At 37.7% G+C, this 20,093-nt stretch overlaps 1 protein-coding gene and 1 pseudogene across 1 annotated transcript in view; both read right to left on the minus strand.

Annotated features, from left to right (window-relative positions):
• Window positions 1–16,407, minus strand: part of Col28a1 (collagen type XXVIII alpha 1 chain) — a 199,710-nt gene extending 183,303 nt beyond the window's left edge. The window contains exons 1-5 of the mRNA XM_004645651.2: window positions 16,284–16,407; window positions 14,841–15,397; window positions 5,152–5,172; window positions 3,360–3,416; window positions 1,443–1,496 (exon numbers count right to left, since the gene is read on the minus strand). Of these exons, the coding sequence (XP_004645708.1) occupies window positions 1,443–1,496; window positions 3,360–3,416; window positions 5,152–5,172; window positions 14,841–15,397; window positions 16,284–16,407 (813 nt within the window). The remainder of the gene's footprint in view (window positions 1–1,442; window positions 1,497–3,359; window positions 3,417–5,151; window positions 5,173–14,840; window positions 15,398–16,283) is intronic.
• Window positions 7,417–8,385, minus strand: LOC101587013 (annotated as a pseudogene).
• Window positions 16,408–20,093: the final 3,686 nt, after the last annotated feature.

The raw sequence follows: 20,093 nt of genomic DNA on the forward strand, positions 1-20,093 counted from the left end.
CCTCAAGGATGATTGCTAGAGTTCAGCAAGACTTAGGAAAATAAATCATGGGGCCCAAAATTACAAACCCAATAAATGACATGTGCACATTGACTAATAAAAAGGTACTTAACGCAGCAAAAAGAAGAATGATGGCATCACTTTAGAGCTACCTAAGAGGAGTGAACACAGGGCTGCATGTGTGCTCTATGTGTGTGTGGTAGAGTGACTCAAGAAGACTAGACCCCTCCTTAGCAAGCAGGCAATTCCAAAAAACAAAAAGCATTCATGCATATAACATATTTTCCATTACCTTCCCCAAAGTATTTGCAGAAGTACAAGATTGGGTAAAAGTCTTAAGTATTTGAATGCCTGTGCTGTATTGCCTAGTTGCTTTCAATGTTTTTTTAAATTATACTTGCCAGAAAGAGCAAATTAGTTTCACTACCACATCGCTATACCAGCTATTACTGTTTTAAATTCTTGTGTTAATTGCTATAAGAAAAAAAGTTTTTTAAATATTTGAAAGTCCTCAGAATGAACTATTTAAACTAGAAAGCTACTTCTTTTAAATAAAAATCCACCAGATTCCAAAGGTATTAGAATGTCAATACATAGTATTAAAGGGTATCTTATTGTATCCATTCAAATTTAAATTTATTTCATTACCTAAAGAAATTAAGTGTCTTTCTATTTCTCTACTTGTTTCTTTTCCTCTGTAGAAAATAATTTGTGTCCTTTGCCCATTTAATAATTAATAGCTTGATATTTTCTCATCAGTTTTGTATAGCTTTTATCCACTACAGAAATTAATACAATCACCATTATATTTGATACAAACAGCTCCATGTGATTTTTACATTTTAGTTATTTTTATTATACAGAATTCTGTGCTCAATTTTCACATAATTGCATCTACTAATCTCATTATTCTATCAATCTTAAATTTAAATACTATTATCCCAACAATAGTCTGAATAGGTAACATTTTTAAATCTGTGATTTTTTTTTTACAGATATGCCAACAAAATAATTAGGGAAGATAGTCTAAGACTGGAAAATCATTTGGTGTTTTTTCCATTATTATAGTAGGTCAATTATCTATAAGGAGGATCCATTAAAAAACGCAAGTACTAATAGCGATGTGATGTGTCACATGAGTTAGTGGTTTGTGAAAAACTGTCCTAACTTGATTTGGGCCACTATTATTTAAGTGATCATTTTCACTTATTTATTGACTCCTCGATTTTCTACATTTCCTGACTAAAAGATTCAACTTACTTAGAATTTGTGAAGGCACGTGAATACAAACAAGGTAGATAATGCAGGAAGTGAACATTCCGTGTTCGGCACAAAAATCTTCTGATTCTTCCACACATCACAATATTTTACTTTCTTAGTCTTTTTTATTTAAATAAATCTAAAAGATTTATGATTTAAAGCAAAGCTGTTTATTCATTTACCGGGTTTCCTTTTGGTCCGCGGTCACCTTTAACACCGGGGTTTCCATGGGTACCCTGAAGGCAAAGGGCAAAACATATTATCTTGAGCAACTATTCTATTAATTTTCTATATTTTATTATAGTAATTTTTGATTGTCAACATCCCATAAATTGAAAGAATATTATAAAACCTTCACCCACCAAGCAGATATCAAACTCTTTTCAATCTTTTACAATTTACTGAGAAAATTCTACGATCTTGAATAGATAGATTTGTTAGATTTGCTAAAAGAGGATGTCTCTTCCTAACAGTATTTCTTCCCTCCAAACAGCTACTGTTCACTCATTTTGCTAACAACATCAAATTCATACCAAAAGTCAAAAGAATCACCAAACAGGTAGGAAAACAGGAGTCCCTCCAAACCTGACTTCAATTTGGACACTTACTCTGGCTTCTCCTACACACTTCCTCACTTTTAAAAGGACCAAGCCAGTTTGCCTACGTTTAGCCTAAGAGATTCTGATTTTCCAAGAACACTCTCTAAAGATGGAAGAAGGGACCCCTCCAATCCTGTTCCAGAAAAAAACAAAACATTTTGTTCATCTATTCACAAGTTACCAAAATGCTTTCTTTTCTAAGAACTGTTTGGTTTTTTGTTTTGTTTTGTTTTTTATGTGTTTGGTAAAGGGTCTCACTACGCAGCTCAGACTCATAGTGATCCTCCTGTTTTCAGTCTTCCCAACGCTGGGATTATAGGCGTGGCTACCACACCCGGACTCTGGCTACTTAGAGCACCAAGGGGAGGGCCAGTGCAGTACCTGTATTTGCCTAAGCAGGACTTAGTCCCTTGAGCTATCTTGCAGGCTCTCTAAGAACGGTTTTTAGGGGCATTCGATTTTAGGGGCATTCAATACATATTAAGCACCAGCTCTCTGGGCTATGTAATCATGACAATATTGACTGATTGAAAACATCAATTAGCTCAGCAATTGTAATATTTCTTACTGTCACTATTTATTTTAAAAAATAATTGGCTATCTCTTGGCCTGACAATCTCTTGGTGTATTAAGTACAAACTAAAACACAACAGCAAGGGAAGGTTAGATCTTTGCTTTAGCCAATGTCAACTCTACTGGATGCCACAATATCATAGGATGTACCTAATATTTTTTATTTTGAGTGCAAAAAGAGGACAATCTTCCCCTACTCTTCAGTGCCTTGCTTAGTAGAGTGATTTGAAGAAACAGACTTTGGTCTGAAGTCTTGAGGTAAGATGTGTTGTATTGGAAAACATTCATAATGTGCATTCCCCTTCCTGTCTCTAATACAAGCATTAGTTCAAAACTTCTAACTACTAATTCTATGGATAAGGTTTTGTGAAACATCATACTCAGGTTTCTGAATTCTATGGATAAAGTTTAGAATCACACCAATAAATGAAATACTGAATGAGTAGCCAGGATGCTTTCTGATTATATCTGTCAGAGAAATGTTCAGAATCTCCAATAATCCTGATGTCATTTCAGATGTTTTCTAACTATGAACATGGAAACTACCAGATACTACGCCAAAAATGCCAAAGAAGAGCTCCTATGGGGATGATCTTTCCAATGAATGAATCATCATAGAAAATTCTGTCACTGTCTTGGGTTACCAGATGAGTACTTCCCGTTCACAGATTTCACCTTACCCTCACAGTGTCCTCACCAGGCCCCCCTTGTGCAGCCACATGGTGTTGCCACTGTAAGACAGAACTGTGGCTCTTGTTTTCAGTGGGATAGAGCTTTGATGACTTTGCTTTCTGTTTTGGTTTGGGGAAATTCTGGCCCCAATTATCAAATAAGGAATGACCACTGAGAAGTCCTTCCTGAAGACAACTCCATCATTGTTTTCTCACTGCCTCCTTGGCTGTAAGTTCTGAATAATGATGTACTCACAGGAGGCCCTGGGTCACCTGGATCCCCCTTCTCACAGTCACAAATCTTGCGTTCACACTGGATCCAAAAGGAAACATGATGTTAACACACAGTGACATATAGTATAAAGGAACATTTCAAATTTTATCCAGCATATACCTAATTGGACCACTTGGAGAAAGATCATCTTATAAGTATATGGAGATTTTACTGTCTCTATGAAATTATTCTAGACAAACTCAGCCTAGTGGCAGCCAGCTGCTGAGGTATTATTAAATTTTTCCGTGGTAAAATGAAATATATTTATACCAAAGCAATTGTATATATGTATGTATATGTATACATGTACACACACACATATATATGTCTATAGAGAGATGTTAAAATAGAAAAATGAAGAATAAATATTTTCAGTGGACTTTTGAATTTCTACTTTCTTTTCTAACATCAAAGCTCAACAATATAACAATATTGAATTCCTCTTTACTTAGCAAAATAAAACATCTGACTTATGCCATATTTTATCCGTAGTAAGATGAATATTTCTAATCCTAACATCACTGAAATCAGAATGAGTCTTCTAATAGCTGTCTAGGGCCAAGGAGATGGCTCAGCAGAATAAGCGCTGCCCTGAAAGCGCAAGGGTCTGAGTTCAATCCCCGGTTCCGCAAAAAAAAAAAACTAATAGCTGTCAAGCAACCCCAAACATGTCAAATTCATTGGTTTCTGTACACATACTTCTAAACATAATAAAACAGAAGACAATGCCTAAGAACTCTTAACAAATGCTGCCTCCTATGTTTTTAATGGTGCAGGGGCAGTATATTGCACGTAAAAACATGGTTATCACCAACTCACAAAAATGTGATACTAAAGGTTTAGGTGTTGATGGGAAGTTTTAGAAATAACCACTTTTTTCTGCTTGTATTTGTACTTAGGTGTATGTACTAAAGGAATTCATAAACAAAAACTCTATACCTAAATAAATATACAGGAACTTTTTTCATGTGTAAAATAAAAATTGTAATGAATCAGAACGTATTTATATCATAGTTTAATTGGCAAGGATTTTTCCTTTCTTGATGATACATAAAATAGTGGTCCAACTGACCATGTACAACTCAGTTAAAGCTGATGATTGACAAGGTTGAATTGATTTCTATTATTTTATAAAATAATGCTTGTAAATGTCCTGATGTTTAAAAAGCAGCTTACTGAATGAAGTTGAGAGATTTGAAATTCTTTGCTTTAAGAAATGTCCATCTAGCTCAGAAATTCTTGCCAAATTCATGATCATCCATTCCACTGTCTTATCCGACTGATTACTGATGACTACCTTCCTTTGCCATGAGCTCGGGTTGCCACTCTTAGGCTTCCTTTTCTTCAAAAGAATGAGCTTAAAGTGATCATCAATATGCTCAGCAAGGGGTGGTTTTAAGTTTTGTCTTAACACCACAAAGGTTTCTTAAAGTAGAAGCCTTCCATAAGAAGCTAATGTTGGAGTTATGGTTAGAATAAAGGAAGCCATATCAAAGTAAGCAAAAGCCACACCATTTAGTTATCATTGATTTCTAAAATCATATTCTGAATCATTAAATAGTCTCTACATTTTCTCAATTTTCCAACCAGCAGTAGGTATGGTGGCATTAAAGAAAATTAGATGTCTACCTCAAAATAGAGTACCTGACATTAAAAGGAATTAAGCATTTTGATTTAGTCACACCTTATCTTCTAATGTGAATTATAATGCTGATTTGATAATGTACACTTTTAGAGTGATTCTCTGCAGTCAACACAGGTGGTGCTTGCTTACCTTCTTTTCAAACAAGATATCCTACAAGAGAAAAAAGAATGAAACATTAACTCAATTAATGGTTCCACTTCGAGTTTCTTATTAGTCTTAATTGTTCCCTATGGGACATACAATTTCTAAGAAGAATAGCAATTCAGTCTTTTAACCTTGTAAAAGCAATAAAGCCTACCAGTCAACCCCACAAGGAACGCTTCAACTGTGTAATAACAGGAGACCTGAAGGGCACTGTCTCAGTTACTCTTCTCTCATTGCTGAGACTAATTCCTGACACCCAAAATGAAGGAAGGAAAGGTTTGTTTAGCTCATAGGTAGTGGAGGTTTCAATCCACACTCAGCTGGCTCCAAGGCAGGATGCAAATGGCACAGAGCAGCCATCCATGGGAGCAGCCAAGAGCAAGAATAAAGGGAGAAGCAGCAGCTGTGGCAGCTAGCTGGTCTCTTTGCCCTGCTTACACTGTAATGCAAATTATCCACCCCACGGCCAGGGTGTGGAACTCAGATCTGCAACCCCAGCAATGGATCAAGAATCAATCATCAAACTCCAAAAGCCACCCCATGACCACATGAGGCTTTGGAGGGGACAACTAGAGACAAACCATGACAGGCACTAACATTAAGAATCACTGATTTCTAGGAATCTTAAACATTCTGTTTTATCTTTGGTTGTTTTGGGGTTTTTAGCAGCTCTATAATCTCCATAATTTAGCTACAAACTTACCCAGTCATAATGAGCAGTTCTCACTCATGCAAAGACTGAGGCAGAATACCTCATTGTGTATTTTCTTTTCCTCTATTTTTTTCCTTCATTTTTAGCTTTAAAACATTAATTCTAGAGTTATAATTTCACTTAATAATTGTATTAAATATCCGAAAGTGAAACAGCCTGATGGCACATTTCAGATTATCTAGGTTATGGAATGACAAAGATTTCCATTACAAGATTCACTAGGAGGAAGAGTTTTCTACTTAAAATTTTAAAAGCCTCAAATATGACACTGTATTTACAAAAGTTTCACAGAAAACTAAGCTTTTAAATTTTAACAATATTGCTGGGATTTAGGTCAGTGACAGTGTATCTGCCTGGCAAGTACAAGGCCCTGAGTTCAATACCAGTACCAAAAACAAATTTATTTACTTATTTATTTATTTGTTTTAACAATATTTTTTTCTGTATTTTAGGGAAAGAGCTGCAGGGTGTTCAGGTCTCACTGCTAGATTAGACTCATACTGATTCTCCTGTTTACAGCCTCCCAAGAACTGGGATTACCAGCACGTGCCACCACGCCCAGTCTCAATTACCATCTATCTCAGCACGCTCCGGGTATTTTGACAATATTAAGAATAATATTTTATAGAAAATTTGAACTGTGTATAGCAATTTGCATTGCATCAGAGAAAACAAATCTATAACTTAACTACTTCAGGGGAAATTTTATTTTATTTCTTCCTTTATTTTTTTTTTTTTTACATATGTAGTTTTATTATAAAAAAGCAACTTGTACACTTTGAACATTTAAAATTGTGCATCACCTTTCCATTTCCATTGAAAACAAAATAAGAATTTAAAAATAAGCCAACAAAATTACAATAGAGAATGTCAATTCCAAATAAGACCCTACAGGTTCTGTTAATTCTCCCATTGAGTGGCAGGGCTCATGTCATCATTAGGAGAGAGTTTTATTTTTAAAATGTCATTTTAAACTGCAAGGATGTCTGTTAACATCACAATTAAACATGCCAAAGGAGAAGCCATGTTGTCAAATGCCCACTTAACCCACTCAAACATCTCAACCCCACCCTTTGCTCACCTTCTATACACCATTTTTTAAAAAAATTTTAAATCTTTTTTTAAACAACAGAAAGTAGATACATGGTGGTAAATGCTAACTGTCCATATTCACATAGAGACACAGTGTAATCTCTGAGTCCAATATACAGAGAGAGGAGGAAGAAAGCTAGAATTCCACACACTACTACGCAGGGGCCGAGCACCCTCCAGCTTCCAGCAGAGCCAAGAGCGCGGGGCGGAAAGTTTTCTTTGTTTTTCCCCCACAGAGCACAGTGGTGTTGATTCCAGAAAGTTTGTGGAGACAGGAGGGGATCGGAATGAACTGAGAACAGAAGGCTGTGGAGATCCTTGTCCCACTGCATTCTGCAGGGTTTCTCTCCATAAAGTAAATTGAGAACCATGGTGTTTGAGAAGAGAGAGCTCAAGAACGGGGTGACTGAGCTCAAGTGGGGAAAAAAGACAGCAACTTGCTCCCAGGGACTGCAGAAAATGAAAAATAAAAATTTAAAAAAGGAAAAACAAGAAAGTTGGAATCCGTCAGTATTCAGTTAGTCATCTTCTCCTTCGTCCTCCTCACCCTCTTCGTCATCCTCGTCCCCCTCACCCTTGTCCTCATCTCCCTCCTCATCAATGTCCTCCAGCCCCTCCTCCTCCTCCTGGTCATTGTCCTCCTCTTCCCCCTTGGCCTCCTCGTCATCCATGTCGGGAACCAAGTAGTGCTGCAGCGGGTTGGGTCAGATGTCGTCCTTGATGACCTCTCCCAGCTCATCTGCACCCACATCCCAGTGATCAGTGAACCAGGTAAAGAAGCTCTCGGGCTCTTTGTGCCACCTCTTCCTACTGGCTCTATTCTGAATTTGACTTGAACGTTTCGTCAAATCGTTTCCAGATTTCCATTTGATTTCATTGGACTTTGAAGACGGATCACCACTCTCACTGAGATGAAATTCTTTGGAGAGAACTTAATTTTCAAAGTAAGGATTTTCATCAAAATAAAAATCTATTCTGTAACTTGATTTGATACCTTCAAATTCTGTCACTTCAACTCTGGTCAAATAATACAAAGCTTCCTCGTCTTGTTCCCCAAGCAGCATGGACACTTGTGGATGGTTAACAAATGTTGTTACCCCAAAACTTGGGATTTTGGCGATCAATTCTGACCTCTTCTGAAAAAATCGTTTGTGGAGTTTGTTATATTTCTGTTCTACTTTCAATATTTCTTCACTGGCTTGTTCATTAAGTCTATTTCATTTTGTACTTTATTAGTGTGCTCAATTGCTTCTTGTTGCTCTCTTTCTCCCTTCGACAGGCCTGGCGAGGCCGTTGCTGCCTCGGGTTTGGGGCCCGGAGAGAGTCGGGCCTTCTTGGTTGGAGGAGTGAGCGAAGACTGGCGCTTGGGAGCCATGACCCAGGGAAGGCCCTGCTCCAGGAGAAGGGTCCTCTCCTGCCGCAAGAAGCTGCTCAGGAGCCGGAAATTTTAAATGATGGAAAAATAAAACACCTTTCATAGTAAAAAATGACCATTATGAAATATATGCATATATATCATACCCGCAGTAAATATATCATATTGTATGTATGGTCTAGAAGTTGGTTAGGTCCAACCTCTCAGTGTATAAGAAGGCAATAGAATTGGAGCATAGCGATGACTTTGTTGAGGTCACACGTCTGGGGACAGTCTCCCGACAATTTACAGGGCCATGTCATCCTCATGTACCCAGGAATGAATTAACCAAAGCATTTTTCAAAATTCTTTTAAATTCACAATTTTACAGAAATATCATGGTCTGGCTTTTTCTGGTACATAGGCCTCCCCAGGCCCTGCAGCTCAGTGGCCTTACTGCCTGACAAATGTGCTGCACACCGTGTGGGGAGACAGCGTGAGACAGAAACTAACCAATGCTAGCAGATGGGATTGGCCTTTCCTGAAATAAGAATTATGTGCTAATTCAGTAATTAAACTCAGAGGTAGCTTACGTATGATAAAATAGAAATCTAAAGAAAAAACCCACGAGAATATTTGCTATAAGACATTAAAAATTATAAAGAAATCAAAGATAAGTCTGAATGTGCAATCTGGATGGAAAGGATTCAAAAGTTTTTTGCTTTGTGTTTATTTACATGCAAATTAATAAGTCATGTGGATTTGGTCAAGTCCAAGTAATTTTTCCCATATACTGCATAAAAAGGGGAAATTTTGACCACATGTTCTTAGGAGCTACAAAACTCTGGACATCGGCGCTTTTTATAAAAACTTAAGTCTGACCTATTACCTCTCCAACGTGATTTTAAATTCCTTGCCATATAAGGCCAGGCTGGAAACAGATGAGATACTTGACTCTTTAAAAGCTAGTAAGTTACCTTGGTCTTAACCATCCAGCAGAAAAGTATGAAGACGAAATAGAGGAAGTAGAGCCATGCTGTTATGTTGAGCTGTGGGGGACTCAGGTCAACAATTTCTGACATTGCCAGTTAAACAGAAGACCCAATGCTATGATGGGCTACTGGACTCTTTTAGAATATTTTGCTGAATTTACACCCCTATAATATTCAATAACGGGAACTTAACAAAAAAAGTGGATGCAGATGTATGTCCATTTTGTATCTGTGTATCCAAAGTGGTTGGGATAGATATATAGTTGCATTCTCTTAATGAATAGAATGATTTGTTCTAATGGTGTTTGTAAATAGGATCTCAAGTCTGCATCTTGTACAGCAATTAACCACTAAGAAGAATATATGCAGTGTGTTATTTGTTGAAACTGTACTTACGATTTGATTTGAAACTGTCTCATTGCTGTTTGTCAATAAAATTTTGAAAAAAAAAAAGCTAGTAGGGCATATGGAGAAATGGGAACTCAGACACACGGAGGTCCCAGTACAAGGTGGTACCGCCCCCTTCACAGTGTTTGGTGCTGCCTGCGATGCGCGCAACGTGCTTGCAAGCTTATCTCTAGACTGCCAGGACAATTCTTGTTTTCACGGTGTGTTCATCTATTCCTTCCAGATAAGCCCTAGAGATATTCTTACCCTTGCACGTTTAAACAGTCATTGTTTTACCCCCTGCAAATAAGTTTATTTCAGTGTGAACTTATGTGGTTTTTTAGGAAAAAATAAAACAAAATTTCATAACCAAATGCTAAGAGAATAACAGCAGTTAGTATACTGTGTATCACTGTCTTTAAAATAGTTACTCAGAGTACAAGACCTATTAACAGTAAAAAGTTCAAAATAAAACATCCATCAATAGTGGAATGGATCAATAAATGAAATGCTGTTGAGCTGCTAAGGTAGATGCATGGATTTCTATAATGCAACATAACAAATTTTTAAAACATTGAGTGAAAAAGCAAGTTGCAGGTGGATACGTACAATATAATTGGAATTCTGAAAATACTTAAAACAGACATCAGAAGCTTTTTTTTTTTACCATGGGGAAGGAGAACTTAAAAAGAAACTCCAAAGGAGCTCATGAAGGCAATTTTTAGAACTTTGATAAATCAAGTAAAATTATTAATATTTGAAAAGAACTACTCAAAATTTTTAAATTCCAAGTTCGTCATTTTTATAACATTTTTACAATAAACAATATATTTACCAGTTTTTAAATTCATTAATTTACGTTTTGTCTTTTATATAATTTTATACTCTTTCAACTTTTCCCTTAAAGATTAGATTTTTGTTTTGCTTCATTTGCTCCTTAAAAATATGTGTCATAAGGTTTAAAACAATAACACAAGTAACTATTTTTGAAACTCATTTGATTTTGTGTTTGTTATTTCTATGGAAACAAAAATGGAACTAAAACTACACAATGGATAAGGCTGTTTCACACAAAGAACAAAGTCCCATCCCTAAGGGCACTTACATTCTATAAGCCCCATGGACAGAGGACAACACATAGCAGTGTAGGAAGGAGGCTCTGGGCCAGAGATGGGGCATTGAGTAACGAGCTGGTTTCTTGGAATAGGTGGCATTTCTGAATGACTTGCAAAGGACCAACTCACTGATGGTATGCTTCTCTATATGTCAAAGTTTATGAGGAAAAGAGTCCTAAAGACTAGTGTGGGCAACAAGACAAAGGAAGCAGTGAGGAGGGACATTTAACAGGAGTGGACAGAAGGCTGAATGCCTTGGGAAGTAGTGAGGGCCTCCGTGTAGGCAGAATCAGGCTGTCAGGACAGCAGCTGGGAGCCCAGGGTCCAAGACAGAGGGAAAATCTCATTTAGTTATGGTCTAGTTGGATCATGGAGTTTCAACGAAGAGCACAAATAGAGAAAGACCACCATTAGAGTGAAAGGTACAGTTCATCACAAGTCACATTTTTATGATATTGCATACGTCAGTGGAGAAGGATAGAGTGGAACTGTCAGATTTGTGGAAGAGTATAAGGTCAATGCCAGGAACAGGTTGAAGAAAATGTAAGAAAGGGACAAGGCGGTGGGAACCATAGTAAATAGGACGAGAGTAAAGCACTTAGTGGGCCATGGTAACAAATTCCGTGACCATGAAACAAAGCCCTTACAGCTTAATCTAGTATAGTAGCAGAACTGCTAAAATACAATTGAGAAAGAAAACCTACCTAAGGCTTGAAAGAAAGCTTTGAGAAATGAGAAGGGCTGCATAATTAGTAAATAAAACATATGACTCTAAAGATGATAAAGAAATTACCAAATTAATTCCTGACATACTAAGGGCCATACCATAAACTTTGCATTTTTATTGAAAATCTTCAGAAAATGAAGCTAATTTGTCACAACTTTTAGTCCAAAAAATTACATTAAAGGTAATAGAAGAATTTTTTTCAATTTTCACAAATTTTCTCTTACTTTTCTAAAGGCCCAAGTAATACATCTTAGACATTGGGTGGAATTTGCTTCAAATGTTTAAATACAACTACGTAAATCATAGTAAATGAATAATAAAAATATTTTTGCACATTCCCTTCATCTAGAATTTTTCTTTCTCTTGTGTACTTTAGAACGGAAGTGTGTCCATGAAGTTCTTACGTGATACTTCCTACTATAGCTGTCAAAGGGATATAGAATTATGAAGGACAGTGATTATATGATTTATCTTGGCACCTGTGCAACCTATTATTTTGAACAATCGTGTCTCTTAAAATCAACTAGATTCTCCCCTACAATAAAAAGTAATGCACACATTACTGATTTATAAAACAAATCAGATTAATTTTAAAACCCTTACATTGGGTAAAAGAAGTCTAACACACACTCTTTAAATTTACTTCTATAAAATTCTGTATAGTGAATACTAATCTAGAGTGACAAAAGTCATATCAGTAGCTCAGGAGCAAGGTAGTTATGTATTAACAAGAGACCTGAGATGACATTTGGGGATGATGGGAATGTTTTGCTTTCTAATTGTGTTGACACTATCTGGTATCATGAATATTCACATCTGTCAAAACTCATAAAATTGTGTACTTTAAGTAGATCCAGTTTTCTACTCAAATTATACCTCAATAACATTTTTGAAAATGGATTACATCATATCTTCAAATCAAAAGGTTAAAAAATCAGCTAAAGGTATAATAGAAACAAGTGATGAATTTTTCCAATAATCTGATCAGGAATCCAGGTCTGTTTCATGGATGATTGCCATTTAAAACACTGAATTTTGAAAAGCCCAATGAACAATGTGGTCCTGGAAAGGGTTTTGAAAGCAGAACTTCCTTCTAAGAAGAGGATTATTCACTAAATTCCCATCTGAACAGACACAAGATGCTAAGGAAAAAGCACTGTTGCTGGTCACTTTCTGGTTTCCCCAGAGACAAACAGCTCTGGCCTCAGTTTTCTGCCGAGGGCCTGTGTCCTCCACTGGGCAGGAGCTCCAGTGAGGGTAAGTCTAGGAGGAGTAGGAACATTCTGAGCCTGCACATCTGGCCAAACAAGGAGCAGGCTGCCCTTCATCTGTTACAGTAAGCTCTTCTCATATGCAGGGTCACCAGGCCACTCATGTTCAGACCCTCAAAGTTCTCCTCTGTGCATGCTGGAACCTTTCATTTTAAGTTGAGTAGTGAAAACCCCCTGAACTATGGGCACAGACAGTGCTGAGTATGTGTTTCTCTTTGATACAAAAGACCTACTCAGGATGACCACAGGGCTAGGCTCATCATCTCTGTCTAAGGAAAGGCACAACTCCCCCATATACCCTCAATCACTGAGGAAAGAAGGACAGAAACAATAGGAACACTGAAAGTGAGATGTTTTTAGCTGTTTGGGGCATTTCTGATTGAGGAAATCTTAGAAAATGTTAGCTCTTCCTCTGAATCTATTTTCACAGGGCTAAACACATACAGTCTAGGGTCTTAGCCCACCTTAAATGATTATCTATAAAATGGAATGATAATAGTTGCTGCATTATAAGATTGTGGCAAATACTCATGAAATAAAAACTGTAAGGTGCTCACTCGGAGTGATAACCAATATGTGGAAAGCACTCAATGCATAATATTACTTAGGTAGGAACAATTTGGGTTTCATGGTAAAGACAACTAACAATAAAAAGGTAAGAGTTCAAAAAAGGATTTGGGAAGGGACAAAGAATCAAAACAATATTTGAAACAGGACCTATTTTTTTTTTTTTTTGCAGCGTATGGAAATATCCGTATGAAACACTCAGTACCTACAAGATACCTTTATCTTGCCTTCTCAGGAAATCAAAAAAAATCAATTATTAACACTTCACAAGTCAACCAGTTTATCTCCAGTTTTCTCCTTGAGAAATATAGTGAGGAGGATTTTTTTAAAATTGCTTTCCTTTGTGTTTTCCGAGGCAGTAAGGATAGGCTTTCACATATAGCTGAGCAACAAATACAGAAAAGCACAAAGCTAATGAGACCAATCAATGGGATTTGTTCATCTGATGGGAGAAATTGCTGGGTGACTGAAGTTCACAGGTGATTTTAAATTGGATAGGCTTGTTATCCTCTGAGAAACAAGGAGGTAACTTAAAAATAGCAGTCTGTAGATTTTGCTTAAGAGGTGCAATGCAGCAATATATGAGACAAGAAAATACAGAACATTTCTGTGTATGTGGCACGGGAAGAGCCAAACTTAGTTACCAAACTAGCAGACCATAAGTTGACCAGAGTCAGCAGTGTTCATCGTCTTTATGTGTCTAAGCAGAAGCATGAAGTATCATTAGAGAGAAATCCTTCCCAAACCCTCAACACTGCCAACAATAAACTTCAGAATGTTATGTCAAGAAATGATCTGCAGGGCTGGGGGGATAGCTCGGCAGCTTAAGTATTTGCCTAGCAAGGGCAAGGTCCCGAGTTAAAACCCCAGTACTGCATGCTGTGGCTGGCTCCAGAACCCTGGGCACGCTATGCCAGCCCAAAACCAGGTACAATAGTACATGTCTGCAATCCCAGCTCTGGGAAGACAGAGACAAGAAGATCACTAGGAGTCCCAGCTGCATAGCAAGACCCTGTATCTAAAATTTTTTTAAAAAAATAAATAATAAAAATAGAAATGAGCCCCATATTTTCCCAGTTTATTTGGTATAAACTGTCAAGGAAGTAGAGAGAGACTTCAGAAAGGTTTGGGGTAAAGATGCAAATGAACACACACACACACAAGAAAAGTTTAGGGGGTTATTTGTTTGTTTGTTTATTTTCGTTTTTTCCTATTTCCAAAGAGAATCCTTCCAGGGATATAGCTCAGTGGCATAAATGCCTACCTGGCCAGCACAAGGTCTCAACTTTGATTCCTGGTGCCAAGGGAAGAGAGAGAGAGAGAGAGAGAGAGAGAGAGAGAGAGAGAGAGAGAGAGAGAGAAAGACCTATTTTGTTCATCTTTTAAGGCAATATCTACCCTTCTAGAATTTATTAAAAAATATGAGAAACACAAAACCACCACAATTAGGTACCTACCAGGCGATCTTGAATTTTATCTACAAGGGTTGGATCACTCAGTAGTAGGACAGGTTCGCTGGATGAATCTCCAGATATCAAACGAAGTTTAGCTTCGTTGACTACAGTGGAAAGTCCAATCGTGATGAATGATATTCCTGAAATTCTAGCGTCTTCAGATATAGTTTGAACATCTGGACTCTTGGGATGATCAATGCCATCTGTCATCAGCAAAGCCACTTTCACACCATCTTTGCGCCCTTCCCTCTTAAGTAGCCTTGTGGCATTGGAAATGGCATAATAGGAGAAGGTACCTTGTCCAATTAGATGCATAGACTTGGTCCTCTGCTTAAAAGTCTGCAGGTCTTTCCAAGAAGAAAAAGGTGGATCAATCTGGACAGAGCTGCTAAACTGAAGGGCTGCCAATTTGATGTCATATTTCAAGGAGCGACCTGGGATCAACTGGAAAATTTTGTCGCTCAAATGAGCCACAAAGTCTTTCTGCTTATCATACAGAAGAATTTTAGAGCTTTCGGAACTGTCCACAATGAAGACAACATCTATGAAGCAAGTGGAATCTGAAATGAAACAAAAAGGTTAGACAACACAATGGTCTCTGTCATGGGTCCACATTGCATAAAGTGGGTCCTGGCTTGGTGTGTTGTGTGCTGTTTGTTACTGGGAGGTCAGTGTGTTGTGTATTCCAGACACCCTGAGTGAAGAGAGATCATCTTGGAGACAAGGCTTACCTTAAATCTCTTTCCAAATCTAAGACATCTTTACCATTTTCACAATCAAGCAAATCAAGCAAGCAAATCAACAAAATATCATTTCTCAGCATTTCCTCAATTTTAAAACCACTTAAAATGAGAGGAAAAGAAAACCTGTCACATTTTAAGAATTCAGCAAACATGAGGCAAAGTTGTCTAGAGTTAAACAAACAACACTCTGATTCTTATATTGTATTCATATTAGTGGGTCCCCACTTTGTCCAATTGCTGTTGTTGTTTTTAACTTTATTAAAATCAAGGTTAAAATGACCATACAGCATTAGACCCCCAAAAGGAAAAGAAACTTCTGAAAACAGAGAAATTAAGTTTGAAGCATAGCTCTGTTTCTTTTTAATTTGCTTATGGCCTTAAATGTGCCACTTAACCTTTCTAAGCTTTATTTTCTGTATCTGTGAGAGTTGGCAGTATCAGGCCTGCCTGCTTTACACGTGAGGCTCAAACACTACAATAAATTCATGAGTGCTCTAACATCACTGATGTGTCTCTAAAATGCAAGGTGTATCAGGGTAGCACGTTGCAGGTAGGCGTGTACACAGCTTGTCATTTGCATCAAACAATAGTACTTCACAGCCTTTTGGCTAGTGTGAAGGTCATTGAGAAATGACAAAACATACCAATATTTTAATAGGATGAATACTAATAAATAAAAACTATAACAAACCCTTTTTTTTACCCTGGAAGTCACTTTTTCTTGCAAGAGAATTTGGCTTTGGCCCTTTCCTTCTCTGTCCATCTACCGCAGGGCTCAGGAAAGACAGCCAGAGCAGGAGGCAGGGGGCAACACGTCTGCTCCACATTACAGCAGGCAGTGAAAAACCATCTGCCTGGGGCACCTGGAAACAGAAAACTCAGTCATAAATATTTCAATAAATGTGCTCTTTTTAAATGTCCATCTTATAGAATCAAATACTAGCAGAAAGAAGTTTTCATATAGATTTCTAAAGAACCATTCACATGGATACTTTATTTTTAATTTGTTTTTACTAGTACCTGTTTGTAATGCATAATGATTCTACTCACTGTGGGCTGTCGGTCCATGGACATAACACATCTTAATTCTTTTCACACCCTCCTCCTATCTCCCCTCCACTTCTCCCTGCATCTCCTGGTTCCCTGTCCATTTTCAGAAGACCTATCTCACTGTTTCCTTGTATTTATTATGGAGAACCCATCCTAGTCCTACTGATCCTTTTGTGGCCCAACAAGTTTATATTTGTAATCCATGAGGAAGTTATTGGAATTATAGTGAGTTGATTCCAGTCTACGATGTCCAGGGTAACTCGTGGCAAGAATAAAGGCACTAAGGCACATCTGTCGTTCTGGAGAGCCATGGAAGCCTAAATCCAGCTATCATGAGGGCTGTCCAGAACCAGGGCCTTGCTCAATGCAAGGCTGAGTGCAGGTTTTACTAATCTGTGAAGAAGGGGGCAGCTTGTGGATGAGTGACTATGGGAAGCCCATTAGTGCTGAGAGCTGGGCTAGGCAGGACGCATGAAATCACCTCTGCAATGCACATAGAGAAGAGGATGCAGGAAGCGAAATCGAAATCGCATGACACAACAAGGTAGTAGGTGACGCCTGGGGTGCCCCAGCTCTGCTCTAGACTCTTTCATTTCCTGGGAAGGCCTAGCCTCCTACTCCAGGTCCAATCTCAGCTGACAGGGAGGAGCACAGCTCTCGTCCCACCTCAGCTCAGACATGTCTTACCTGAGGCCCACAGGGGATGGAAAAACACTGCCCAGCTGTCTTTGCTTCAAAGACTGCGCCCCAGCACCTCCACCTTGCTTCACAGATTTGCACTGCTTATCCCAACTGAAGAGATAACAAAAGCCCTAGCCAGCTCTGTACATTTTAATACTTGGTCCTAGGGTCATGTTTAGATAAAATGCAGATAATCACTCTTCTTTCCTGGAGAGTTGTCCAGGTGGTCCTCCACAAGCTAGTTTTTATTTTGGTCTTCATTTATACTTTAGGTTTCTCATACCAGAGAAACCATATGGTATTTAAACATGTGTGTCTGCTTTATTTCACTTAACACTGTGGTCTCAAGTTGTAGCCATCTGTCTACAAATAACAAATGTATCCTTCTTTATAGCAACATAGTACTTCATTTTATATAAATAGCACATTTTCTTTATCCATTCATCTGTTGATAGACGTACAAGGCCACCTCCAAGTTTTATCTATTCTGAAGTGTGCTACAATGAACATGAATATGCACGTACCAGCGTAATGTGGGGTCGTCTTTATCGCTTTCTGAAAGAAGCCAAGAAGAGGAAGACAGCTAGCTCAAATAGGATTTCTAGTTCTAGTGTTTTGAGAAACCTCCGTACTGATTTCTCTAGTACTTGGGTTTGTTTGTATTCCCACCAACAATGTAGAAGGGTTGCTTTCTCTCCACAGCCTCACTAGCATTTGTTATTGTTTGATTTCTTGAGGAGACACATTCTCTCCAAAGTAAAATGGAATTTCAAAATGTTATTTTTGTTTGTTTTTATTTTGATTTCATCAGTGTTATTTGAATTTGCATATCTCTAATGGTTAGAGCTGTGCAATGTGTTTTCATGTATCCAGTGGGCATTTGTACTTCTGAGAAGTGTCTCATTTCAATTGCCCATCTTTTGACTGGGCCAGATTGAGACTGCAAGTTTCTTATTCAAGTAAATCATAGCACTGTGACCAAACACTTATTAGTAAACATATCTATATATTCAAATAGCTACAGTCAAGTAATCTTAATTTCTCATTACATTATAAGAAGCAAGGAGTGAGGAGAGCCATTTAAGAACATTTCAGTCCCACTCTGTATGGAAAATGTGAAATCCCAGCATCTGTTTTGACATCTCCAGGGTGAACTCTCTACACAGTGATTCTCCAAAGGGAAGGAGGACTGTAACATGGTTGTTTTACTCATTTGTGTTATAAATCACTCCTGAAAAACTCAACATGTTGCAGTATTGTAGAGAGAGGTCAAACTAAAAATTAAATTATCCTTCTGTCTCCATATACTTCATTTTTTTTTCTACTCTGTCTTTGGAAAGTTTGCCCCCAGCAGAGCACCAAGCTAGCAACTGCATATCCAAAGGATGTGAGACTAGAAATAATACTGTTCTTCCAGTGTTTGCCACAAGGCTTGACAGAAAAAGATCGGCAGGCAGAAAGTACCCCCATTCACAGTCATAAGAAACTTTTTCTGGGTAAATTATTGATGAAAGTTCTAAATCTGCGTTAAAATCTTCAATCATCTTCATCAGTCAATATGCCCAGCTCTACACCAAACCAGTTTTATTTTTTTATTTATTTTTTTGTTTTCCTTTTTATTTATTATTTATTTTTTAATTTTTTGCCATAATTTTATTGATAAACAAATAGCAATGACCAAACCAGTTTTAGACCTCAGAACTTTCCTAACAAAAGAAGACTGGTATGTTGGAAGCTCAGTATGTCCAAGACAATGGAAAGGAGCAAAATTTATTTGAACCAATATTCAGCATGGTTTTGAAATGTTTTCATGCTTAAACCATATTGAATTTAGGAGCTCTGGAAAAGGAATCACATTTCCTTCTTTGGCATCTTGCCTTCAGAGAATATGAAGGGGAAACTCATGAGCATGATTTTTCCAGGCTCTAAATAGAAGGTGGAAATACATGCAAAGGCAGTGAGGAGTAAAATGCGAGACTGACCTCTTTCATAGTTGCCAGATGGATAAACCCCAAAAAGAAGCAAAGCTGTGGGGCTGGGGACAGAGCAATGGATGGGTTTAGGTCATAGTCTACTCCTCAAATAACACTGTTGAACAGAGTTTTTTAGGAGAACTTCGCTGCTATATAACGAAGCATTTCTGCTGGCAAATGTATCAAGTGTAATTGGTTAAATGCCAGTTGACCTTCAGACCAGGTATGCTAAATGCTAAAGACAGCTGGCTATTTATAAGACAAAGAAAAATCTGTGCTAGTGACATAGAATACATGAAGGACATCCTTCCTCAGGTAGTCCTGTTGCTTACCAAAGAGAAGAAGACAAAGGACAACAAATTTAATTCTGAAGATCAGTGTAAAGATAAGGCTATTAACAACGTCAGGTGCTATTACACTTTCAAAGGGAAAAAAATTCAGTGATACCATGTCCCTGGTGTTACACAAGATTTTTATCTTTGGTTAAGTTCATATCGTCACGAGCATTTCTGAAGTTCCAGGAATAAAAGCCAGCAAACTAAATTTCATTAAGAACCAGAGAAATTTTATAAGCTACATGATGGAGCAACTCTTCGAAAACCTAAAGAATGTGATTTCCGTGTAGTATCCCGAGAAGAAAATCACTGTCTGCTCCTTTGTGGGTCTCTTTTGGGTCTTTGGAATTTTGAGCTTCAAGTAGACATTGTTTCCTTTAAACTAAGCACTTGATCATGCAGGCTTGTTGGCATGTAATCAGGAACTCATACCTGAACCTCATATATGATACTTACTAATGTAATTTATCTAAC

The sequence above is a fragment of the Octodon degus genome, unplaced genomic scaffold (assembly GCF_000260255.1).
Source record: "Octodon degus isolate 3935 unplaced genomic scaffold, OctDeg1.0 scaffold00234, whole genome shotgun sequence".
Lineage (NCBI taxonomy): Eukaryota > Metazoa > Chordata > Mammalia > Rodentia > Octodontidae > Octodon > Octodon degus.